The 26671-nt window shown below is 48.0% G+C and overlaps 1 protein-coding gene across 1 annotated transcript; it reads right to left on the bottom strand.

The window, feature by feature from the left end:
- Positions 1 to 1448: 1448 nt before the first annotated feature.
- WNT5A (Wnt family member 5A) lies at positions 1449 to 23429 on the bottom strand. The gene is made up of 5 exons (XM_030811587.1): positions 22677 to 23429; positions 16543 to 16676; positions 15054 to 15304; positions 10060 to 10352; positions 1449 to 6271 (listed from the first exon to the last, which is right to left on the bottom strand). Exons 1-5 carry the CDS (start codon positions 22680 to 22682, stop codon positions 5813 to 5815), a joined length of 1143 nt encoding a protein of 380 aa, XP_030667447.1. The 5' UTR covers positions 22683 to 23429; the 3' UTR covers positions 1449 to 5812.
- Positions 23430 to 26671: the final 3242 nt, after the last annotated feature.

Raw genomic sequence — 26671 nt, 5'->3', positions numbered from 1 at the left:
AAATGTAAAAGCCTGCAGGGGCCAGTTAGGTGCCATAAATGACTGGCTAATTAGACATGCCTAGCCCTGTCTAAAAGGGAGTAGCAGCTGCTTGGATCCAGCTGATTGTTGCTACATGGGACCTGTGACACATGCTCCTAAGTGACCAGCTCTCCCCATTTTTCAAGCCAGAAATCCAAATTTTAATGTGAAAATACTCATCTTTTAAATGTTGGCAACTAATTTTTTAAATGCTATGCCAGTCAAACAAAACACATCTGGAGGTGTGATACAGACAGCAAGCCATAAGTTTGCAACCTCTCTAAAATACTAAGTGTGCCTTCCCAGCATTGAGCCAATAGTGTTAGGTGTGTTAAACAGCACTGATCCCACGTTGCCTTGATTTAGCCTTCACACTTATTCCAGTGTTCCTTTCCTCAACACCTTTCTCTCTCAGCTAACATTTATTGAGCTGTTAATATGTAGTAGAACATGCTCTAAGCACTCCCTAAGTGTTAACTCATTTTTATCTTCACAAGAGCCGGAAGAGGTAGATTGCAATGCTCTCTCTCATTTTAAAGACAAAGGCTTCAGTGGCAGTGTGAAGTTATGCAACTTTCCCGAGGTGAAAGGGGTACTGGGATTTGAACCCAGGCAATCTGGCTCCAGACCCTATGTCCTTAACTGCTATGCCAGGCTTCCCTGGAAGAGATGCCACCTCTTCATCTTGGTAGTAAAACTCCCAAGGGTCTTGTCTCACTCATGAGTCAACCTAGGCAAGCTCAACAGTTCACCAAGGTGGTCAGCCAATATTTCCCAAGTGTTCAAACCTCAGTCCCCCTAACTAAAGTCATGGTTTTAAACTGGGGGTGATTTTGCTCCCCGGAGCACATTTGGCAATGTTTGTAGATGTTTTTGATTGTCACAAATGGAAGGATGTTATTGGCATCTAGTGGGTAGAGGCCAGGGATGGTGCTGAACATCACATAAAATAAATCCCTACCACAAAGAATTATCCAGCTCAAAATGTCAATAGTGCCAAGATCGAGCAACTGGCACAAAATCTAAAGAGCTTATTGGCAACTGTTCTAAGATTTAAAAAGCCACCTGCAGAATATTCCACGTGGTTCAGTCTGTTCTTCATCTTGAACATCGTTTTATTTCTCTCCTCAAGTCACTCTTTCTTCCCTTGCCCTAGAATTTCATGGTATCCCATCTCACTGTGCTAAATGCCTACACTAAAAAAAAAACTTACTACAACCCTTAGGGATTAACAGCAGCAGAGCAGATAAGAAATGAAAAAAATCAGCAACAGGCAAAAGAAAAATGAGCACTAAAGTACAAAATACATGCTTGAGCTTCAACCACCTGAAATGTATGTGTGTTTTTCTGGATACCCTAAGCCGTAATCCGCCCACATCAAACTTCAATGAACACGCTCTCTGCTAAACACACACATATGACTGCACTGGATTTCATAAAATGATTTTAATAGAAAAGTACAAGATATGAACAAAAATAAATAATCTTTATCTCATTTCTAGCCCAGCAAATTGTACACTGCATATAAAAATGGTCTAAGATGCAATTTTCCTCCATTCCTTTTTTGCTTTTAAAATACTGAGACAGCATTTTAATTCAATCTTCTAGGTTCAAACTAACACATTTTAAAAAAATCATACCAACCTTTAATCATTCTACATCCATTTTTTAAAGTTAGCTAACAAGATGATGTTTCACTAAAATAAAATATCCAATCATCAGATTAAAGTGTAAAGTTTGTGTGAACAGGGAAATTAGATCATTTTTCTAAGTTTTAATTCCTATGTTTCTGAATGTTTCTTGAATTAAAAATTCATCATCTTACTTTCAAAACAAGGCATCTCTCTTTCACCATTCCACAGAGAGAGAAAAGACTAGAAAATACTTTTAAAAAAATAAATATTTTAAAAGTATAGTTTACAGTGACAATGTGGTATTTTAGACCTGTGCCTTGGTGCCTATTTGCATTAAATATACGCTTCAAGTTATAACTATCTTTTCTATCTCTCTATATATTTTGGGCCACTAAGTCTTTGTGGACTGATGTTGCTAATGATCTCTTGGAGTTAGCTAGTACCGGTCTCTTATTTAGAGCACTTATTCTGCTATAGCATCATATTTGATAATTCTAGTGGCTTGAATAATGTTTTGTAGAAACAAATTGAAACTTGGTATTGGCAAAATTGTATGAGAAAAGAGCTAGGGTAGGCAACTAAAATGTACACAGTGCCAGTCTCAGGAGGTCAGTAGCTCACAGAACTCAACAGATAAACTGGATTAAAACTTAAAAGTCTTCTTTTTACTTGAGCCCATAATGACTATTTTGAACATGGCTCTTTTGCTGATGCCTATATATAAATTTTTTGTTAATTTTTCTTGTATTGGGAAGATCTTGAATACACTCCAGGATGAGAAGAAAAAATACGCTGACACTGCTCAATCGGGTATATGTTTTTGCAATAAAGCACACTGGTCAATATACAACTGAGGAAAAACTGAAACAGATGTGAGTCCTAGAACCACAAGAGTTTGAATTTGCCCAGAAATGCTATTTTAAACACTCTATATGTTGGTCTACTGTTTTTTTTGTGGAATAATGCATTCTTGGCATCCTTAAAAGGTTTCAATATGTTACAAGGTTATCCGGAAAGAGAAAAAGCAAAGGCTAATGTATCAATCTGTGCAGCACTGTCCAGATTTCCACGTACATTTTTGAAAAGCACAAGAACTTGTATTAATTGCACTTTACACAACGAACCTGTAGTTTCCAACCAGTTTTCATTCTCTGCAGACCGGGACTTTCTTTTTATAAAAACTGCTTTCAAAGGGCATAGAGACACCACACATGGTCCGCAGTAAATTCAGATAGAGAGGTGCAATAGTTGCAGTGGTAAACACACAAAAAAATACATTTTTTTTGGACTAAAAATCTGGTCATGGATAAAAGCATGTGCCTTTTCGTTCTTCTCTGGGATGTTACAACAGCAACATGCTCTAAAACAATTAAGTTACATTCATAATGCTAAAAGAATGTGAGCAATCCTATAACCAGCTTTAAGCCATCTGCTTGATTTCTTTTTTCTTTTTTTTTTTTTTTTGAGGAACATATATAGGAAAAGAGAATTCCCCTTTTGTTCCATTACATATAGAAACCTTTTGAAGCTTCCAAATAGTTTGGTTTTGGTAAAATTCACCACTCTTCTATTATTTTGACATGTAGTCATCCTAAACTATCCGTCATGGTTTCTCCAAAAATCTCCACATGAATTATCTGAAGGACAATTGAAACCACTTACCAATATACAAGTAACGTTTTATTTTATATTCTATCTTCCATTTGGCATAAGCCTTTTGATGTTTGTTTTTTAAACCAGTGAAATATACAAATCACGCAAGACAGAAATATGTACATTAAAAGTACAGAATAAAGGCTAGAAGATATACATAATATCTGAGTGACATGTAGAATATTTTACATTAAATAGTTTCTTTTAAAAGCTAGGATTGTTAAACTCAACTCTCTTCATAAACATGAATCACTAAAAAGGAACAATCTGATTTAGCAAATAAAAAAAGTACTTCATGGTTTTTGTATAATAAAAACCAAAAAAGTGACATTTTAAACTAATTAGTGCTTTTTGCTTTCAAGATCTTTTGCTCACAATTCACTGCAACTGAGGGGATGTGAATATCATTATGCAATAAATTAAGAGCCACAGTTGGCTGAGGTGATATGAAAGCCAACCTGCCTAAGAGGGGTGTGAAAGATGTGTATCTTTCCAAACTTTTAAAACAACGTAAGTCTGAGATAAGAACATATTTGATGGCACTGTTTGGAAAGAGGTGTCCTTATTTAAAAAAAAAATAGCTATGTAGTGGGCTGAATTTTCCTTAGGGACTCAATTAATAAGTACTGTCATTTCTAATAGGCATGGGTTTCCATTCTGCAGAATGAACTAAGAAAAGAGAAACACTGCTGATGCTTCTGAGTTTTGAATATCTCTTAATGTCCATGTCTATAACAAACAAGTAATGCCCTCTCCACAAAGTAAACAGAAATGGAGATTGGAGACAAAGGGGTGAGGCAGGAAAGAAAAAAAGATATCTTCAACCCAACATGCATTTCAGTGAGTCAGAACTCAAGCTTCCTCAGACACAAGGTTGCTTCGTCGTGCTCAAGGTATGATCACAGCAGGGCCACAGCCCAAGCTCAAGACTCAAAAAACTTTTGGAATAATCCCAGCTGGACTGCAGTGAAGGACAACAGTGCTCTGGACAGAGAAATAACCCCAGAGTAAACTGTAAATCTAAATCACTGGCTGTAATGAGATATATTTATATTTATATTTATATATATGTATATATATATATATATGTTATGTACAAAAGACTTTGAGATATCAGGCACCGTTAAACCACATTTCCCCCCTTATAAATGCAACTGTTCAAGTACACTGGGAACAGTTTTAAGGTACACCTGCAGTACAATAGGAGAAGCTTGAGTGGATAATCTAAACACAGGATCATAACAGTGAAACGCTGCAACACCTCTGTGAATTCCATTAGCCAAGTTCTGTCATTAAAACATAGAAAACTACTGCTCCTCAAAATAAAAGTTTTAGGAAACAAAAATCCCTAAGTAGTGAACTGTTTTCCAAGCAGAGCTCCTAATGTTTCATTTCCTGTCCTACAACCAAAGGGGACCCAGTGGAGCTGCCGTTTGGAAACGTGGCCAGCATCACATCACAACACGGAGGAATCAGAGAGGGCTCAGTGTGAAGAGGAAGGTGGATTTCACTGTTTTTCCTCAAATAGGTTGTCTGCTCTGGTGCAGTGCTGAATGGCACGCAATTACCTTGTTGCTTGGGCTGAGAACCTGTGAATGGGATTCATGTATTATTTTTATTATTATAGTTTACTAACCAAGTATCCCTAAGAAAATAACAGGATATTTTCATTTATATTCAAGCCAACCTCCCCAAACAAAAAAATCTAGTGTCCAGAATCATTTCGGGATCTTTTTACAATCTGGAATCCTAATTCCTATAACAGCTTCAAATCAACACCTTGATATAAGAGTTTTAAATTTTTTAATTTCTGGGGACTTTCCTCCCTGCTGCCCAAATTTCATGAGCTGTTAGAATATGACGGTCTGTCTGCAAACGGAATATTTGAGGAGAATAAGACATGTGATATACCTTTTTTCCTTGAGAATATGAGATTCTTGTCCTTCCATTTTAAATTATCATTTTGAAAATGCAAAAAGCAAGCTATGGGGAAGGGAGGTTTGTTTTGGGTTTTTTTTTTTTCCCAAGACCTTTTATCTTGCACCAGAGAATTTACAACTCAATTTGGTCATAGAAGCTGAATTGTGAATAGATTTCTACCACCCTCTTTCAACTGGAACCTACCCATCCCATATGATCGCATATTTGAGAAAAAGAAAACGTATTTCTTTATCTTCTAGATGTGTACCATGTCCACACAGCTAAGTTAGGGTATGTGTTATTTCCCCTTCATTCTATACTATCAAAAGAAGTCTTGTATTACCTTTTCAAAGGATCCACAAAATAAATATTTTTCTTGGTTCCCACCCCAATTATTGCCAAATAATAATTATAATATTAATAATAAACCACAGAGTTCTTAGATGGTAACAGAAAAAAAAAAATGGTTCCGGTTGCAATTCTTGGGGAAAAATAAAAAATATTTTTAAAAACCAAAAACCAGAATCGTACTTTCTATAAATAAGCGGGTCCTGGGAGCGGGGCTGAGTGCTGGGCGACGCCCACTACTTGCACACAAACTGGTCCACGATCTCCGTGCACTTCTTGCACTTGACGTAGCAGCACCAGTGGAACTTGCAGTGGCAGCGCTCCGTCTGCACGGTCTTGAACTGGTCGTAGCCGCGGCCGCAGCACATGAGCTCGCAGCCATCCATGCCCTCCGACGTCTTGTTGCACAGGCGGCCCTGCGTGCCCAGCGAGCCGGTGCTCTCATTGCGCACGCAGTAGTCAGGGCTAGGGTCGATGTAGACCAGGTCTTGTGTGGTGGGCGAGTTGAAGCGGCTGTTGACCTGCACCAACTTGCCCCGGCTGTTGAGCCGCATGGCCGCCGCGCTGTCGTACTTCTCCTTCAGGGCATCACCCACCTTGCGGAAGTCCGCCAGCTGCAGCCAGCATGTCTTCAGGCTACATGAGCCGGACACCCCATGGCACTTGCAGGCCACATCAGCCAGGTTGTACACCGTCTGCAGGGAAATGGGGGCAATCAGTACACACATTCATGGAGGAGCCAGATGCAGGCTATGGGAACAAAGTTCTCCTCGACCTTCTCCATGGAGCTATGTTCCCCAGCTGAATTAAGTGCCGTATTATATTTCCTTCATTACCAGAAGTCTTGTGTTGCCTTCTTTAAAAATTCTTCCAAATAAATATGTTCTTAGCCACTCATTATTATATCATCATTATCAACAACTGTGGTTTTTTAATAGGAACAGGAAAAAAAATTGTTCCAGCTGCTTTTTTCAAAGAAAGAGCAGCAGCAACATGTGGCCACTCATCCCAGAGGTTGTTCACGATGCATTACCTGAATTAATCCCAGTAGCAGCTAGGTGAGAAGTGCTAGTATCATCCCATTTCACAGAGAAGGAAAGTGATACCCAGAGAGATGAGCTACTCACCCAACTCCTGGGAGTAAAGGTGCCAGGATTTGAACCCAGGCAGCTGGACTCCAAGCCCGTGCTTAGTGACTTGCCCATGGATATCCAGCCAGTAAGTGCAGAATTGGGAGGAGTCCAGCCCCAGTGGGATCAAGGTTCAAATCTTAACCCATTACTACTATTACTGCTGTGCACCAGGAACTGTAAGTGTCCTTACACTCATGATCTCATTTGACCATCCCAGCAACATTATGACATAGGCTGGATTGGATGATGGCACAGTGATGCTGAGTGGCCTGCAGAGGTCACACAGCTAAAGTGTGGGGGGACTGTGCGTGGAACTCAGGTATCCTCAATCCTGTTTCCCACACAGTCCCTTACCCCATCTACCACCCCCCTAGACCAAGAGCACCCACTCTGGAGCCAAGCAACGTGGATTGTGTTCCTGACTCTACCCTTGAATTCAGACAACAGGCTGCACCTTTCCGGGCCTCTGTTTTCTATCTGTGAAGTCAGCAGTGATGGCACCAACCTCCAAGTGCTGTTATAAAGATAAAATTAGGGGAGACATGGAAAGCGCTTGGCACTTAGGACACAGTAAATCTGGTCTTTCTTTAGGGTGACAAGGGACACACTCAGTAAATCTGGTCTTTCTCCAGAGTCACGAGGACATGGCATCTGGGCCCTTGCCCAGTCACCTCGGGCCTCCCAGTAGCAGTGCCCACGGGTCTGGCCCTACAACACTGTGCCCTGCAGTCTGGGAGGTGGTGGGTGCCTATTTATAGATGCTGCTGCCCACAGATCCTTGTGCCAGTGACCCTCCAGAGTCCACGTGGTGTGAGTGTGCTGGAGAAGACCCATCAGGAACATGGAAGCTGGGGGTGCATCAGAAGGCCTCTTCTGCAGAGAACAGCCACCCTCTTCCTCCAGGGATTCACAGGGGCTCTTTTAAAGGGGGCCAAAGTGTACTCTCTTGGCATAAAGAGTTTCAGGCACTCAGCTAGTCTGAGGAAGGGTTTTGCAAATGTATTTAACCTTTGCTCCCCATTGAGGAAAATTAAAAAGCTAACACCCTATGGAAATTCTAATATGATTTCCTGGCACAGTGCCCAAATTTCCATCCTCTAGCCCCACCATCCTAGAGAAAAAAAAAACTGTCTTCTTCGTAACCTCACTCACCAAAATCCAAACTCAGCTCACTACTCCAATGATCAAATTTACCCCAAAAAAACTCACTACTAAAAAAATGCAGAAGTTAAGTGTAACATTATAGGTGCTTTTCAAACTTCCCCAATCCTCTCTTGCCACTTGGAAATCCCTTGACCTGCTCTTCTTGGTTGCCAAGCCTCTGATGATTTCTGGACATGAGAGAAGGCTAAGAAAGTCCCAAAGATGGATGAGAATATCAAATATAGGCATACCCCTGGATAGGGGCCTTTAAGAATCAGACACATCTCTCTTTTTGAGGCATTTCTGATCTGAGGCACTGGGCATGTCATATATAGAGATCCCAGTGATACATCCCTGAAGAGGATAAAAGCAAGGTTTTATGGGCTTCCAGAGAGAATGGGGCTGGCCCCATCCCCCCAAATTTTCATGTGGCCTTGGGTCCACCACAGAAGAGGCCACCTACACTGCACACACCATGGCAGTGAAAGGCCTGAGAAAGGAGAGGCCACACTCTGTCTGTGGCAATTATTTGACCCCTCAGGGCAGTACAAGCAAAATTCTGTAGAGTTTAGTCCTTCCCCGAAACACCCAAATGTTTAACATCAAATTTGAGAAGATAAGCTAGCTGGAATTATCTACACGATCTTTGACTTCTCTATGTCCTTTGCTTATAATGTTTTAGAAGTTATCATCTATCAAGCATTTACTACTGGCGGACACTAAACTAAGACCTTTAATTAAACCAAATGAAATTATTTTGTAATCAAAAAGAGTCAAGTGTTGGCAATTTCACATGGTTCAACCTACTAGATGATCTCACTTAGGCCTCACAATAACCTCATGTGATTGTAATTGCCATGGCCATTTAACAGATGTGGAAATGGGAAAACTGAGGCTCAGAAAAAGCAAAGAAGAGACAACGCTGCATTTTAACCCAGATCTCTCTAATTCCCGAACTGCTAGCTCTTCACCTCTTAGCTGTGATGCATGGATTCAATAAAAACGTACCTAAGCTTGTATTTCCATTCTTTAATTTTCTCCCATGGTCATGAAGTGGTTTTCTGGGCCTCAGTTTCCCAATCTTTAAAATGAGTGTGGGGCCAGAGGCTTCTAAGGCTCCATCCAGTCCTCTACAGTTTACCCTGTGATTATCTTCCTTCTCCCTCACCCCAAAATACAGAAGAGTGAAATCTCTGACCAGAAAGTTCCTGGCACCTACCTTGGGTTCTGTGAAAAAATAATGGCCCTGGTTTTCAATGCTGCCAAAGTTAAGAAAAGTTTTCACCCCTTCATTTTAAAGCAGCCATAAAGTGCCATGTGTTTAACCGCAGGAAAAAAAGGGTCTTTTTAACTATTGAGAAGTAGCTTTTCATATCCCCACCAGGGGAAGGAAAGAGCGGGAACCAGGAGACTCGTGAGGACTGCAAAGATGGTCCTCCCTGGGTACTTCTGCTGCTCTCTTCTCTCCAGAGCCACTTTGTGATTGGCCTGATGGTCAGACCTATAAAATCCCACACTGCTAAAAATGCTGTCTTTTTCCTAGAAAAGCCCTTTTTAAAAAAAAAAAAAACCCTCCATCCATCAGGCCTGCTACCTAATGACATAAAGAGTGGCAGGGAGAAAGAAAGGAGGGAAAGAGCCTGAAAGCTGGGGTGAGGGCTTTCGCATCTGGGCACCCACAAAGACAGAAAAATCCCTGTCCCAAACTGAAAGCCAACCACAGACATCGTCCAGGCAGGAGGGAGAAAGTTATTCCCATTTTTATTTCTGTGCTCCACTAGGCAAAGCTACCGGGGACTAACTAAAAAGGCAAGGAAAGGTCTTTTTCAGACAACTGCTGGGTCACCTTGGCTGGGGGCGCAAGGGAGGATCACCCCCCAGGAGGCCCTTCTGGGATGTGCAGGGGCAACTATGGAGAGAGACGGAGGAAAGAGAGATAGACAAAGGGGGAGAAGAGAGAGACAGGGAAGGAGGAAAGGAAGAGGGAGAAAGAAAGTGAGACAGGAACAGGACGAGGAGGAAAGAGACAGCAAAGACAGAGAAAGACAGGGAGAGACGGAAAGAGAAGCAGAGAGAGAGAGAGAGACAGGACCACATAGCAAAGGAGTGGCAGAGGAGGGGACGGAGAGACAGGGAGAGACCCGAGGAGGCTGGAGGGCAAGTTGAGGGGACAGAGATGTGGGGCGGGGACGAGATGGGGCACTCACCCTGCGGCCCGCCTCATTGTTGTGCAGGTTCATGAGGATGCGAGCACTCTCGTAGGAGCCTTTGGCGTGGATGCGCTCCCGCTCGCGGGCGTCCACAAACTCCTTGGCAAAGCGGTAGCCATAGTCGATGTTGTCGCCGCAGCCGCCCCAGAGCCAGTCCCGCGGCAGGTCCTTGGGGCGTGCGGCGCGGCTGCAGCCGCAGGTGGACAGCTCGCCCTCGCGGCACGCCCGGCTCATGGCGTTCACCACCCCTGCTGCGCTCACCGCGTATGTGAAGGCCGTCTCGCGGCTGCCTGTGGGTGAGGACAAGGGATCACTGGCCGCCTGCCCCACGCGCTGGGCCAGGATGCTGCCGGGGGTGAGGGTGGGGGCAAGGTAGGGAATGGGGGGGAGGTAGGAGGTGGGGGGCAAAGTAGAGATGGAGGGGAGGTAGGAGGTGGGGTTGGGGCGAGGTAGGGAGGGGGAGGTAGGAAGTGGGGGAGGTTGGAGGTTGGGGGGAAGTAGGAGGTGGGGAAGCAAGAATAGTGGGGAGGTAGAAGGTGGGGGGCAGGTAGGGGTGAGGGACAGGTAGGGGTGGGGGGAGGTTGAGGTAGAGGGTAGGGAGTAGGGGATGGCGGGGTAGGGAGTAGGGGATCAACAAGGTAAAAGCTCGGGCTGCCCCATCCTTAACATGCACCAGGCCCTGGGCCCAGTTTGAGGGGAAGCCAGGCAAGATCTCCCAAAACACACAGAAGCAACAATTAACAAAGGAGTAGCAGATCCCCAGTATCTCTGCTCAGCCCTTTGAGAGTTGCAGGCCAGATTCTAAGTAGTGCTCGATTGATTTTCTCTGCAACTCTTTTGAAAATAGTCAAAACTTGATATTTCCAAAAATGCACATGAAAGAAGTCATTGAAGGAACACTCAGAATATGGGTAGACTTCCTTACACTTATTTTAATGTTCAGTATTATTTTCATTTGAGTTACATATAGGGAAGGATTACAGAATTTGCTAGGCCTTGAATCTAAGGCAGACACTGCCAGCGGCCACACTAGTTTCTGCCACACTCGTTTTGGCCTTGCGTCCCCTCCTCCTCTGGCAGTTGTAACCTCTCCGACCTCTTCCTTCACACAGCAGAAAGTATTTCTCAGGACAAGTCTCTGTACTTTCCCAGAGGACAATTCTAAATCAGCTCATAGAGAGTTCTAAATGAAGGTTGCTATTCTTAAATCCCAGGCTGACTGGCCTGATACTTCTCATTCAAGAATGAGTGTCTGCTTTTAAAACAGCCTGTTGTTCTTCAACGCCACTTCTGCAAACACACCCTGCCCACTCCCCCAATGCCTTTGCCTCAAAGTGTTAGAACGACAACAAGAAGGAAAAAAAGCACAACCAATCGGGAAAAGAGGGAGGGAGAAGTTATTTTCTTCCCAAAACTAGGAAAGAATATCTCCCCGTATAATAGTCACAGGGACCCTATTTGTGAGGAGAAAACTGGAGGCTATCATAGAATATCCTAAACTTCGCTTGTACATGGAGACATTTCTGCATGTAATAAGAGCTAGTTAATAAAAATACTGTAATCTGACAGAGAAAGGGTTATCATCCAGCCAGCTAAAGCGTGGGGTAGGGGTGGGATTGGGGGGCAGGCTCACTTTCCTCAATTGCAAAATAAGGGCACTGAAATATATGCAAGGAAAGGGGCCTCTTCTGGTGCTGAAATTCATGTACCGCAATCAGTTTCTCCCATACTTACTTTGAGAGCTTGCTAACAATCTTTTTTTCTGAGGGGGAAGTCAGGAGCACAAGAAAAGCTGACAACAGGACTCAGTCTGAACGAGAAGGGTCATTCTGCAGGAGGACGGCAATGCCAGTTCAAGCATCCAGCAGGCCACCTCATTCTTGATCTTCTGCTCCATGCCAGTCACAGCCATTTATGAATGGTGATGGTTCTGATTTACCATATATCCTCCCCCTCCCATATTTTCAAAATGAATGACTTGAAGGTGTGTGCTGGTGGTCGGCAGGAGGATCTAGAAAGTTCCCGTGATGTGTTGCATCTATCTAGTGGGATTAGAGAGGCAGAGCACATCAGGGGAATGGAAAGGAATGAGGACAATATACAGCTTCTAGGGAGCAATTTGATAGTACAGAAAATGCTGTGGCCCTGGATGGGGGATTTGTAGAACAAAGAGGTAGTAGCTAGAGGAAGAGGAGATGAAATGATCCTCTGGGGATAGAGGAAAATAAGACACTGTCCTTGGAGTACACAGAGCATAAGAAGGCTTTATACAAAACACAAACAATGCTTCTTTTTTCATAAGTCTATCTTGAGCATTTCCTTTTATGCCACAGAATACAAACCTGGGAGATCCCTCTAAGCTAATTTGTCACTGCAGGGTAAACGTCAGCTTGAAAAGTATTCTTTGGCTAATTGCCGGAGGATGCAGTCATCCTGGTTGGAATACTGCTGATTGAGTTAGGTTTCCCTTCCTGTGAAACCCGCATCTACTCCGATCCTCACACCCCTTACAAATCGTGCCTTCCTTACATATCTTTTCACAGCATGGAAACAAAGAAGAGACAGATGGGGACAAAAGCTGGAAGGAAAGGGTAGCATGATGAAAAATGAGAAACTTTCCAAAATGAAGAGTGGGCCCTTCACGAAGTAATTGTGCATGGTGCCTCCAAGGCAACTGGCATCTTAGAAAAATGAGTTGAGGAGGGGGTCAGAGGTGGCGGCCTGAGTTTCTCAGACACTGGCCCCATCACAGGGTCAGATTCTCACAAAGAAGAATTACTCTCAATGTCGTTGGTGTACTGAGGGCTTTGGGGTGGGCACACACACACACACACACCTTTTGGCATCAAAGGTATTTTAAATTTTCCCTTAGCTCATTCTCTTCAAATACACTCTGAAGTGGAAAAGTGAAAGCAAAGAAATTTTCCAGCTATTGGAATTGGGTCCATGTTCCTCTTTCATAAAAATCTACTGTTTTCTGTTCTCTCCTTTCTCTTTTTTAATTAAGTAAAAAACAGAAGGCCCCATCGGTGTCCCACCACAATCCACCCAGCAGCAGCTTTCTGCTCTGAGACGCGAGGCACTTGGGGGACCTCTCGCAGGGGAGGATGCCATATGTGCTCTCATCTTCCCAGGACATCAGCTGACTTGATGATAGTATCTAGGAGGGCTGTCTCAGAAGCTGTGGGGAGGTACCACTCCCATCCACTTCCCATCAACCCAGACAGTAGTGCCGTGCAGCTGAAGACCAGAGAGCCTACTTTCCAGGGACAATTAAATATAGGCTTCTGTACCAAGGGTTCTGCTTGTTCCCTGAGGAAGCAGGCTCTTTGAATCTTGGACCGCATTTGAAATAAATCTCCAGCAGAACTCAAATTCACTTAGCAAATGATAGCTTATTCTGAACATTTTGGCTCAAAACAGGCTACGTATGAAAATGAGAGGAGGATCTTAAATCAAAGCTGTGTTCAAGTGACTACACAGATAAACAGTTCCGATTGCTGTTTTCCTTCCTGGTTACCATCAGAGGTGTATGATTTTGCTAACTCATATACATGTGAAAAAGTAGTCCCATAGGTTGAGAGGAAGGCAGTTTAGGAGGAACATATAAGAAGGGGGAAAAGTTACCATCCTCATAGAATTTTTCAAAAGTATTTAAGTTCACTTACAATATCAACACATGGGAGAATAAATCTACCACACTCCCAGTTAACTACATAAGACAGCCCACAGTCAGGGAAAACTCCTGTGTTCCTGAAGCTTAACTCTTAGATTCAGATCCCAGTATATACATTAGCACATTTTAATCATTAACAGAAAGGACAAAGCCCCATGAAACTTTGCAGGCTGAGGCTACAGGCCATTCTCCCATTCAATCAGAGGAACAGCTTCCAGTCTCGTATTATTTTAGTTAATAAAACCACTTGGCTCAGACATCCCCTGACAACTCTTTTTTGTTCTCAATGAATGTAATTTTGGGGTTTTTTTTTTAAATAAAAAAGGCATTTTATCCATCTGTGATGGATATTAAGCCAACTTTTTCTCTTCAGTCAGTATAAACAGTTAATTGCCTTGATAAATTGCTTCTTAACTTTGGGAGTCACTGCAGTCATATTAATTATAAGGGCTTTTTTGCATAAAAGTAGGCAAACCTAAAATATTCACACTAGAAAACACACATTGGGCCACATCTGTCAAATAGTATCCTATGCTATTTAAACAAAAGCAGAGGCAAACAGATTTTTCAAAATCTTTGCCTTTAGCCCATTTGAAATGCTATCTCTTTGAATGGGGAAGTAAGACATTCAACAACATATTTAAAATGAAGAATTGGACTGTGAGCAATACTCTCAATTTTTTTTTTCAAGTTCCTAGGTTGACATCCCAAGCATGTGCTTTTATTATGTCAATTGCTGAAATCGCAAACATACATTGGATCACTTTTAATTAAAATTCTTTCTGGGACTAAAAATAAAGCTTTTAACGTCTATATCTTTATAGCCTCAGGAAATGGTTCTATTAGGAAAATCAAAACTTTGTTCACTTTCAATATATCCAGGATTCTAAAAGATGGCAACTTTTAGTTTGATGCTCGGGCCGTTTGAATTGTGGCTTAAAAAACTAACAGGCAAGAGAGTTTCAACGTTTAAAAGCATATAAATGACTTGCTTTCCCCGACCTACTTTTAAGAAACCAAAATAAGTGTTCTGCTTCTATTTTAAACAAAATGCTTTATAGAAAAATGAAGTGTTTGGAGAAATGAAGGTGTCTGTGATACTTGCATCCTGATTTGATTAAAATCCAAAACTTATCATCAGGTGTAGGGACAGGAATTAACATCATTTGCTATAATGACAAAACTGCCCAAGCCACCACCGGAGCTGGAAGGCATCCTGCTTCATGCTTTCTATCAAGCATGAAGTAAATGCTAAGGATTTCTTCTAGGAAAAAAAGTTAATGTTTTTTAAAAAATATTTTAAATGTTTTCCTACCTATCTGCATCACCCTGCCAAAAACAGAGGTGTTATCCACAGTGCTGCAGTTCCACCTTCGATGTCGGAATTGATACTGGCATTCTTTGATGCCTGTCTTCGCGCCTTCTCCAATGTACTGCATGTGGTCCTGATACAAGTGGCACAGTTTCTTCTGTCCTTGAGAAAGTCCTGCCAGTTGGCTGCAGAGAGGCTGTGCTCCTATAATATATACTTCTGACATCTGAACAGGGTTATTCATACCTAGCGACCTGCAAGGGGGGGAGATGTGCATTCAAGATTTACGTGAAATCTCGAGGTGGGCCCCCTGAAGGCATGTCAGCAATACATAGTATTAAGCACACAGATGCTTTTTTCTCTCCTGCTTGTCCTCATGACAAAGTATGAGAAGGACTTCATAAAACTCCTCTGTTTAAACTGCACTCAGAAAACGGAGGTATTGTGCAGTCCCCATCCTGCCATCTGGCTCCTCAGTTAGTATTTTCACTCCCTTCCTAGCCCCTGTCACCATATACCTGAACCAGTATTTCCAAAATCCACTCAGAAAAAGGGGAAACAGCAGTTTGAGGGACAGGCCTCTGGCATTAGAGAAAGCGACCCACTTTGCCCCACAAATTGGACCAATCTGCCTTGAAAACTTATGAATGCTGAAAGTAGACACAATCAGATACGGGTAGGAGATAGCAGTTCCTTTTGACTGATGGAAGAACTGCTGGCCCCTGCTTGACTGATGGACAAGTATACAGACTGGAGAAAATTTACCATGTTTCTGGACATTTTAAAAGGGCTCCTTATGTGATTGTGAGGGACCCAAGACAGGGTACCCAGTGAACAGAAGTCATGTTTGACAGTCAGAAAAATGCTGTTCATTTACAGGGAAAAAAAATACCCAGAATGCCGTCAAAAATAATCCTCTGGATATATTACAGTCTATCTACAAGGCCCCTACCTAGAAAGAAACCCCCACTTGGGGACATTTGACTACTTCAGGTTAACCTCCTTTTGATCACATTTCAAGCCCCAATACTTCTGCACTTGGAGTGTAGCTGTCCTCCTAGAACTCTGCCTAATTCAAACTCTGTAGGTTAATAATAATCTCGAGTAACAAAAGATAAAAGTTGAAACTCACTTTTACTACCTAGAGGTGGCAAAAAGTAAATTCTATAGATAGGCTTACAATTACTAGCAAAGTGAATTTCTGTTCTTTTTTATTGCATGATGTACTACAAGCACACATCTGAACAAGGGCTTCATAGAAAAAGGCCTAGATTTATAGTTTCCCATTCCCTAGGAGCTGAAGATAAGCTTTGCAATATTAACAAGTTAAAAGAAAATTCTGATCTAAAACTATATATAAATAAAATGTATACATATGTCTTGGATAAATACACCCACACTCACTATCCAGCATTAAATATTGCCGCATCATACAAACAAACCTTAAAAAAAGAAAAAGAAGCGGAAGAACACGCACATAGAATGAACTTACCACCAAGAATTGGCTTCAATTACAACCTGGGCGAAGGAGAAAAATATGGCCAAAGCCATTAGGAAGAACTTGGAAGACATTGCACTTCCAGCCATCCCCAAAGCAACTCCTGGGCTTAATATTCCAATGGACTTCTGGAGAGGGAAGAAAGGAGCAGATGTTTATTGCCTCTCAGATAATTTTCAAGCACACAAGTTTAAACAACGGAAGCATCCGGGGTCTCTTAAGTTTACTGTTGATTGACTGCGCTTCTCCTCCGTGAGTTTTTTGATGGCAAGATATAGGCAGTTTCTTTTTCCAAATTAATCCACCCACGCAACCTCACCAGGAAATCTGATTTCGCTGGGATCCTGTGCGCGGGGCACGCCAGAGATTACAAACATGTCTCAATTCTGTTGAGTCAAAGCCCTGGTGCCAGGCGCTGCCTCCTTCCTGCTCGCTCGAGTCCCGCACCCCCTGGCTCCCCTCTAGTTGGTGCTGTGCTCAGTCCCTCCTGGGTAATTCACTCGGGAACCCGCCGTGGCCACCCGCCGTCCTCTCCCCAACCTGGGCCGGGCAACAAGTGGAGCCAGAATTAATTCCATGGGCGAGAGGAGCACGGAGGCGAGTGGAGCGCGCTGCCGCCAGCGGCTGCGGAGGAGGCGGGGTGGCCAGCTCGGGGGGTGGAGGATGGGGGCAGGACGCGGGAGGGAAGGGCAGGGGGTGGGGGGCGAGGCCCCGGGGACCAGCGCGCGAGAGTGCCCAGCTGGGAAATGCAACTCCGAATTAACATCGTATGTTTCATAATCAGTTTACGAGCCGATTTGGGGAAAGCCACTTCCAGATGGGGAAGAGCAGCCCGGATTTCCTTAAGGACGTTCTTCAGCCAGATTAGGGAGGGGAGAAGGAGATGGGGGCCCTAGGGGATAATGGGGAGAGAGGTCGGGCCTCCCAACCGAGGAAACTGGAAAAGAGTGCCACCCTCGCCCGCGTCGCCTGTGGCCTCTTCCACGAATTGAGAGAAGGGATGGAACCCTAGAGGAAAGAAGGGAGTCTGGGTCTCGCTGCCGGGGGAGAAGATCCCTTCCCTGCCCTCCCCGCAGCTTTCTCCCAAATTCTGATTTTTCACTCTCCCTCCCACCCCACACCTGGCAGCTGCCAGGGAGGGAGGAGATGGGAGGTCCAGAGAGACTCCAGTTTCCCTTGGTCCTGATCTAGGGTTGTGGGCCACTTTGCCATCACGGCACTGCGAGCCTGTCATTGGAACCCTGCCACCTTGCCTCCAGTCTAGCCTCTCCAACCCAACTCAGACTTGGTTCTGTCAGTCCCGAAATGTGGGGGTGCGGGGCGAGGCCAGAGCCCTTGCGGATGAGTCCAGACGGGGCCAGAGGCGCTGGCTCCCGGGCCGCAGCTGAGCGCATCGATTCCAGGGCAAAGAGGCCCCCAGCGGCGAAGGTTCCCTTCCTGAAGAATTTCAGGGGTAGGAGTTGGCCTTGGAAGCTTCCGCTGCCGTTCCTCCCCACTGGTGACTTCTCCACCTGTAGGCGGCGGCGGAGCGAGTAGGTGGCGGGTGCGGGTGGGAGGAACGGGTTTTAAAAATCCCCTTACACATAAGTGTAACCCTGCCGCGGTGCATCGCCCATAACCCCTGAAGGAGCCCCTTCCACGGAAAAGAAAAGAAAGGTGAGCCTCTTTAGGGCGGTGAAAAAGCCTGGCTTGGAACCTGTCCCGTAAAAGGGACAGAGGGGACCTAGGCAGCCCTGGTAAAGCTATGGGGCTCAGGAGCGTGCCAAGGTTTTTCTCCGTGAGCCGCCCCTTTGGCCTGGACGCTTCGGGGCTTCTCAGAGAGGAAATGCTTATGTGGTCCCCAGCGCCTGCTAAGCAGGGCTCCGCACCCAAGGCCCAGTTGTCCCCAAAACGCTGCAAACCTGGGGGGCGCATCCTGGAGAATGGAAATCTGGGGTTTCCCCAGCTAGGAGAGAGAAGGCTCCGGCTATCTCCCCACCCCCGCCCTAAGTGTCAAATTTCCTCCAGGGGAGGGGGTGGGCAGCAAAGTCTGCTTCTCGCACAGCCCAGGCTGCAAAGTCAACTCTGCCCAAGGGCAGCCGATGCCGCGCACACACATCATACACACTCACACTCGTGCACATTTACACACTCACACGCGTGCATAGACACACACGCTGCGACATGTTTCCGAGTCAGCGGCCCAGATTGCTGCTGGCCGCGTGCACTTTCCAAGCTTCGCGGTGGGCGGGGCGCGTGGGGCGGGGCTCAAGCAGTGGAGAAATTGATAACAGATTCGGTGGATTACAGCGGATCTCTTTGTTAGAGCCGAAGCCACACAAACCGAACCCACTCCCAGCCCGACGCCCTCGGGGAGAGTCCACCAGTTCCCAGAGCCCAGGCCAACTGAGAGCAGGCCCATCCGGTCTCCACGACTTGGGTCTCCCTGGCTCAGAGGTAGGCAGAGGGTGTCCCAAAGGGGGATCGGAAAGGAGAGCCTCACGAGTCGCATCTCCACTTAACCCCCGCAGCTTGCCCGGAAACACCTTGGCCCTCTTCCCTCTTCAATCCCGGTGCAACCTAGAAAAGGCTCCACAAGTTTGAGACACTCAAGGAACTCACAGCGAACTCACACATACAGCGGCTCTGTAGGGTGAAACATCCTCGCCTGTTTACCAAGAGATCTGATCCGAAAAGACAGTATGAAATGAGACCTCTGGGGAGACTGTCAACCCCAGGGGTAAAACAAAAATTCTGATCAGAAACTGAGTTTCCCAAAGAAGGGGCTAAACGTTTTCAACACTTTCGGGGCCCAGGGAAGATGACTCTGTAAGGACACTGAGAATCTTCCTCGCGTGCCACGGGGAGGAGGTCTGGGGGTGTTTGAGGGGCTCAGAGCACCAGAGGAGTGAGGTGGAGGAGGGCGTTCCCGCGCCCTCCTCTTCAATCTAGAGCAGCTCAACGACGTGGCTCCCCTTCTATGTATCCCTCAAAGCCTTCGCGTCGGATTAAAGGTGTTCCTGATCCTTCTTTACCAACCACGGCGCGGGCCAGGGGTGATGAGGACGCTCGGAGGGCGCGGGGAGCAGCCGGATGCACACCTAAAGTCTCGCAACACCCAACTCCTCCGCAGGCAGTCCCTTAAGAGAAAAGATTAAAAGGCCAGGCAAAGATCCTCTCCCCTCGGCCCCGGGGCGCTGCCACATTCAGTCTAGGCATCCCCTTCTGCTAGACTCTACGTTTAGGCCCCAAGTTTCTGGGAGTGCAAACGATGAGGGACGCCAACTAGGCGGAAGAAGCCCATTTGACCCAGGCTCACGGCAGCGAAGGGGAGGATGGGAAACTCCAAAAAGAATCTCCACTCTTGGGGAAAAAGAAAGCTGTTTTACCCACTCTGATCTCTCCCTAAAGCAAGGAGAGAGATGGAGAAACGAGCAGGAGAGCACTCAGTTGCAGCCAAAAACTTGGGACGTCCTGCTCTGGAGAATGCGGGGAGCGGCGCGCGGAGCAGCGCGAGGAGCTAAAGAATGGGCCGGCCCAGGCGGGTAGGAGGTCCGCTTTAGGGGAGCAGACAAAGGAGCCACTACTCCCTAAGCCTCGCGCCTGGGCGCAAGGGTTGTGTCCACAGCAGTATGCGTGTTGGCGCGCGCGGAGCGGGGTAGGGGAGGAGGGAATTACCAGATAGGAAAGGCGGAGGTTACACCTCGAGCCAGAATCAGTGCGACAAAAGAGAGCCTCAGCACTGACGGCAGGTTCCAGGTTCGGATATAGAGAGTCCCCAGGGGAAGAACGGTCTGGCCTGGTTTCCTCTGTTTCCTGCCCCCTCGTCCATCCCTTAGACTGGGCTTTCCAGACCCCAGGATACACACACACACACACACACACACACACACACACCACTCACACCTTCTCACATAGGATGTCTAACCCTCTCGGCAGAGGATCAACTTTGTCCAGAGGTGGAGGAGAGTCCTTGGACTGAGGAAGAAAATGAAATGATAGTCCAACCCCCACTCTTCAAGGGTAGTTTCGCTCCCACTTTTTAATAGATGATGAAAGTGAGGCGAAAAGCGGGAAAGCAACACTTGTTCTCGACCATAGAGAGTTGGGAGGCAGCTGAGGCCAGACCTGAGGCCCCCTAGGGCGACACTCTCCTTCCCAAGCCCAGAAGAAGAGGTACCAACCCTGTGTCCAGCTGGCCGAGTCCCATTTGCTGGGCCGGACCCGTGGCCTTTTCCGTATTGCAGCGGCCGGCGGCGCAGCGAAACTGGTCCTCTGGGGGCCTCCGAGGGCCCCTGCTGGGAGAGTGGGGTCTGGTGGTCGGGAGGGGTGAAGGGAGCAGGGGTGGGAGGGAGAGGGGAGCAGCTGCCCCCGCGCCCGCCCGAAGGAACCGAGGCTCGGAGAAGTCCTACCTCAAGGCGGCCAACAGGGGGCAGCCGGCACCGCACCGCGGGGAAGAAAAGGCGGCGGGGATGGCTCCGAGTTCTGCGCGCATAGTGCTAACCCCTTGAGCACCGGAGCGCACGGGGGAGGGGAGGAGAAGACGGGGGACTCTTGGGCCAGGCCTCCTGGGAAGGGTCTTCCGTTGAGAGGGTCGGGGGGTGGAGGAGACGAAGGCTAGTACGTCCTGGACCCGAGAACAACTCCCCTACACACACAGACACACACACGCACGCACACACACGCAGCCAAGGATCCACACACTCGGACACACACACATTTGTCGGCCCACGGTTCGCTGCGCACTCTCCGCATTGCCCCCTCGAAACTCCCCTGGCAGAGTCTGTCTAGAAACTAAATCTGGCTGGTTCGGCAGTGAATGTGCGAAGATTGGCTGGGGGGAGGGCAGGGGCTGAGGAGGTGCGACCTCACCGCAAGGCCCAAGTTACTTCCAAACAGCGAATTGCCCATTTAAAGAGAGAAGAGAGAAAAGAGAGGCGAGAGAGGAGAAAGGGCCTCGATACCAGACAGGGATGAGAAAGTCAAACAGGGCCGTGGGGTCTCCAGACTTGAAGGTTTTTTTTTTTTTTTTTTAACTTGTTGGGGGGAAGAGGGGTTGTTTGCTTCCAGAAAACATCTTAATTTCAATTCTAACCTTATTTTCTAAGAAATTGAAAATGGGAAAGACCAGAAAAATGGAAATAGGAATCGAAGCTTGTAGGACAGATAAGAACAATTGTTTAGAAAATAACAACTTATGTTGCAGGAAGAAACGTTAACTTTTCGTAAAAGTGAACTCTCAGTGACCCTCGGAGTGTGTGACTCGGCTTTAACATACAACTGACAATTAAAACAAACAAGAGTTCACAAACTGGCCCCCGCCTGCTCTCCCAACGCGGAGGCCCAAGTGTTTTCTAAAGGACAAGGCGGACTCCACTCAGGGGGCCGGGGAGCGCTCTCCCGGAGTACGGGATTACAGCCACTACCACCACAACTCCCCGCCCCCACCACTGCTGCAAAGTGCCTGAGCTCACCCAGTGGCGGCTAATAATGCTAATAACGCGACCCCGCTCCCCGCGCCGGGGTGCGCGCTGGACCCCCGCCAGGCACTCTTAAAGGCAAAGGGGCCTGAAGCGCTCGAGTTACCCGGCCAAGACAAGCCTACAATCTGGCCTCCGTCGGTGCGGGGGTGTGTGGGGAAAGGTGTACGCCGCTCTGGAGTAGTTGGCCTCTAGTTCCTCTGCGGGTTCTCTCAACCAAGGAGTCCCTTTCCCTGTCCCGAGCCCCGGCCACACACCCTCCCGGTGCCCGCGCAGTGGGCGCTTGGTAAATATTTGTTGAATTGAATCATTATCCTGTTACTGAAATATACATAGTGAATTACAAGTCGATGTTCTCTGAGCAAAAGGAAAGTCGTCAGTGAACCGCACTCAGTTTTTCTACTATCGCTCTTCCCCACTTTTTCTCAAAAGTCGAAAAGGTTTGCAGAACGGGTGGTGCGACGAGAAGTGATCTCCTGGGACACTGAGGCAGTGCGCCCGGCGTGGGGGGAGAAGGGGTAGGGGTTCCTGCCAGCGACGCTGGAGTTCCAGCTTCTCCAGGCGGTTGGGGAAATGGAGGGATAGGAAGAGGCGAAGGGAACTCAGTTAACTTCCAACAGGGGGTGGGGGGAAGTAAAGAAAAAAAGTGGCAGCGCACTGAACACCTACCTTCATGGCGAGGGGGAGGGGGCGCGGGGAGGAAGTCACCACCCGAGCGAGGGCAGCCAAGGAATCCGAGCGGAGCGACCGGGTTAAGCCTGGGGGGACGGTCAGGAGCAGGGCTGCGGAGTCCTCTGGCGCGCGTCCGGCGGGCGCAGTGAACCGGAGCTGAAGCTGGCACTGGCGCCCGGGCCTGGACTCCCGAGTTGGGGCAGAGCTGGGATGCGCCCAGGAATGGAGGGGGCGCGGACGCGCGCGAGCCGGCAGCAAGGGCAGGGCCTGGTCGGGGCGCAACTAGGGAGCCGCGGGTTCGGCGAGGGCGCGCAGGCAACTGTTCCACGGAGAGGCGCTCCGTTTCCAACGTCCATCAGCGACGGCAGTAATTAGGGCTTTCCAACCCCAAATGTGGGCGTGATTGTGCAAAAGACCTTACGACAAATAATAATAAAAAGAAATTCTTCACAAGAGGGTGAAAAAAATGTCCCACTACTCAACTTTGGCCCGGGGCGGGGGAAGGGGGGCGATCTGTGCGCCCAGGTGCCCCCAGTTCATTCACACCACGGATTCTGCAAACTCTTGGCGGCTCACGCCTCCTGATCTCCAGCTCCTCCTCTCCAGGTCTGTAGCCGAAACGTCTGCTTCCAGACGCTGATCCTGCAGCCGCGAGTTAGTGTGGACGTCTCTGTACACACACAGACACACACCCCAACACACACACCCCCGCTGCAGCTTTGGGGCCACAGAACAATCAGGCGCGCATGGCTTTTTCTCCGGGAGATGCCGCTGAAAACGCACAAGTCGCCATCTGAGCTGCAAGAGTCAGCCCCAAATTGTGTCCTTTCATTTTAGGGTTCGGCAAAAACGGGGAGCAAAATAGGTGAAAGTCGCCCCGGAACTTATTGCTGTGCGGTGAGCTGGGAGAGTGCGACTAACCCAGGGGAGACGCGGGCTCCCCCCCCCCCCCGCCACCACGTATCCCGTTCTTTCTCTCTTCGGGTTAATCTCTCTTTTCCCCGTTTTTCCAGGGCGAAGGGCGAAGAGGAGCGAGTGCACTGCGGGCGCGAGGCTGGGGAGGGGCGAGAGCTCGGAGCTCCGCGGCGGCCACTCAGCTCCGGCGGTCCATGGCCGGCGAGGTTGCCCACCTCCTAGTTTGGCGCCCGGGTCCGAGGGGCGGGAGAGCGGGCCGGCTGGAGGCGGGCGGTCCCGGGTACAACGGCTGCGGCGGAAGGGCTCGCTGGGCAGCTGCCGCACGGACCCCGGCTCTGGGCGGCGGAGGCGGCTCCGTGGAGCTCGCAGCAGATTTCCACGCGATCCTGTGCCCCGCAGACAGACTGACCGACCGCGGGGACGCGTCCCCCCCCTCCCACCCCCCAGCCCTTCTGGCCAACTGCCTTACTCTCTCCCTCCCTCTCTCCAGACTCCTCTTTCCCCTGATGCTCTCAGAAGGAAGAAAAAAAAAAAAGAAAGAAAGAAAGAAAGAAAAAAGTTCTTTAAAGTTTCAGAACTAGGGGCGGCTGGAAAGAGAGAGGGAAGGGGGGGAAGAACGAAAAAAACTCAACTTTGCCTATGCGCATGCGTGATGAGGCCGGCCTATGACAAACTCTGCAGGATTTTAAAGCCGTACTACGGGCTGGGGTGCCGGGAGGCGGGGTACACCCCCCTTGTCTCCCCTTCTCTAAGTTCCCCATCCCCCGCGGCATCTGCTGAAAGAGAGAGGTCCACTCCGCCGCCGCTGCCTGCCTGCCGCCTGGTTGTCTGCGCTCCTTCCAGAGCCACCGACCGGCGGGAGGCTGAACCCCAACTTCCCCGGCTGGACCCCTTGGCTCGCCCGCGTATCCCAGACCGCTCCCACTGGGGCTCCACGGAGACTGCTGCCTTGACATGGAACCTCATGGGGGACCTCCTCATTCTAACCTCTGGGGGAGGATACTTAAGCACTGGGGCTGAGGGATAGGGTTAGGCGAGCATCTCCTGCAAAGTCCCCAGAGTAGTAGGGACTTGGGTACTGGGATGCATGATTGCTCATCTGGCTCTGGCCCAGAGCATCCAGGCGCGATGCGTGGTCCTGCCACGGAGATCTTGGCGGGTGCCCTCAGGTGAGGAGATAGCGAAGTTTGGCAAAACCGGGTTCCGGGCACCGGAATTTCTAGACGCTTCCAGATGGCCGTGGTTTTGGGGACTCCGGAGGGGCAGGGTTGGTGGATTTGTGTCCTCTACCTCCAGCACGCCGGGGGCCCCACCCCACAAACAGTGCCTCACACTGGAGCGTAATAGTTATTTTCCTCCGTCCTCGTCCTCCAGCTGTCAAAGGTGAAGACACACACACACATTCAATTTTCTCCGTCCATTGGCATGCACTTGACCTTAAGGCGAAAAATCCGTGGCCTAGGTGTTTTGGTGTGGTGGCTGTTTTGTTTTGTTCCTCCAGTCCTCCCCCACCTCCACCCCCACACCCCAGGGCGCGCAAGCGCAGGCTCCAGCGATGCCGTTCCACCCTCCACAGCCCCTTCCCATTCCTTAATTTTCCTAGCCGACTGGACCCTTCCCCAGCCCTGGCCTCCTTCCTGGCGTGCAAAGATGGCAGTGTGAACTTCCCACCAAGTGCCAGAGACAGATGCTCCTGCTTAGCACCCCCCACCCCCACCAACTTGCTCTTTCCCCCAGGGCGTGTGCGGCCTTAAGGAGGGGGAATCCAAGGTTCTCGAAGCTCCCCTTGGGACATCTCCCCTTTACCTGCTGAGTCTCCATTCCTCTAACCTTCTCCTCTGTAATCCTTGACCACTTCCCGACCTGTGGGCACTTTACAGTCTTCGAATCTAACCTGAGATCTGCCCACCGGAGGAGGGTGTCTGAAAAAGAGGATCTCCGCCCGGCAAATCGCCCCCGGGCTGCCTCCCTCCGCCCTTCCCCCTCTCCCTTGCTGTTCTGCCCAGTGGCCGCAGACTGAGATTCCCTGGCTGCAGGAGAGCATGTGCCTCCTGGGCAGACACCCCAGCCCCGCCCCGCGGGCATGGATCTCCGGGACGCACCTTAGGTGCAGCAGCTCTGAGAAGTGGCAGGATATGAGCTGACTATGAAAGGGGCTGCCAAAGGGCGCTCCCGAAGAATGGAGAAACTAGCATCCCAGTGTCCCAGAGTCCAAGGCAGTTCGTGTAGAGGATCCTATTCCATGAAGAAAAGGGCCGTTAACCTGGGAATTTCCTCCACACATACAGCCAGTCTAGAAGCATTGGCTACCCAACCACAAACCTTTTTTTTTTTTTTAATGGCTATTTTCTGAGTTACCTGGATAATCACCTGCTTCTCTCCAGTTGCCTTTGCTTGTAGAGACACAGCCCAAACAGTGCTATTTCCTGTTCTGCAGCCTTTCCTCTAGTGGAAGTCAGTATTGGTTAGTGGTTAAGAGTGCCAGCTGTGGAATCTGGAGTTCCAGTCCCTGCCCTGCCACTTTCCAGCTGTCACACCTTGTCTAGCCTCTCAGCCAGCACTTCAGAACCCTCTTACACACAACAACAGCAACAACAGCAGCAAACAGAAATTTCATGATCTACCTTGTAGAAATGCATTGAGAATGAAATGAGATGAGCTTGAATATCAGTGGAGTACTGAGAATGAAACATGATGTCTAGGAATGCTCTTAGCATGGGTCAGGCACTTACCTGGCACTCAGTGCCTGCTCTTCTAGAAAAAGGCAGCTCTGAAAACAGAGGTTCTCAAACTCCTGTGGTGGTAAAACTGGACCTCACATGACAAGACATAGTCTTGATTTATTCCACTTGCTAGGAATACTCTTCACTGAATAAATACAAATGCATTTGATTCCTGGGTATTTCCCCAGACCCCACTGGCCTGCTTGCAAATTAATAGCAATATGCCCCATTTTACTTTCCCAAAATTTCCAACAAAACCGTCTAGTCCCAAGGACTTCAGATAAAGAGTTGTGAGTTTTATCTGATAATATTAATAATGAGTGTGCTGAGATTATGCCCCAGGAGCAATAACCT

This window comes from Nomascus leucogenys, chromosome 4 (genome assembly GCF_006542625.1).
Source record: "Nomascus leucogenys isolate Asia chromosome 4, Asia_NLE_v1, whole genome shotgun sequence".
NCBI classification, from domain to species: domain Eukaryota; kingdom Metazoa; phylum Chordata; class Mammalia; order Primates; family Hylobatidae; genus Nomascus; species Nomascus leucogenys.
This window is presented reverse-complemented; position numbering and strand designations above follow the sequence as displayed.

What these genes read in the sequence shown, in the direction of transcription:
- WNT5A (XM_030811587.1), bottom strand. An exon ending in ATTGAAGCCAATTCTTGGTG is followed by an intron (nt 15,305 to 16,542) that starts GTAAGTTCATTC and finishes CCCCCCTTGCAG; the next exon opens with GTCGCTAGGTATGAATAACC. An exon ending in ACAATGAGGCGGGCCGCAGG is followed by an intron (nt 6,272 to 10,059) that starts GTGAGTGCCCCA and finishes ATTTCCCTGCAG; the next exon opens with ACGGTGTACAACCTGGCTGA.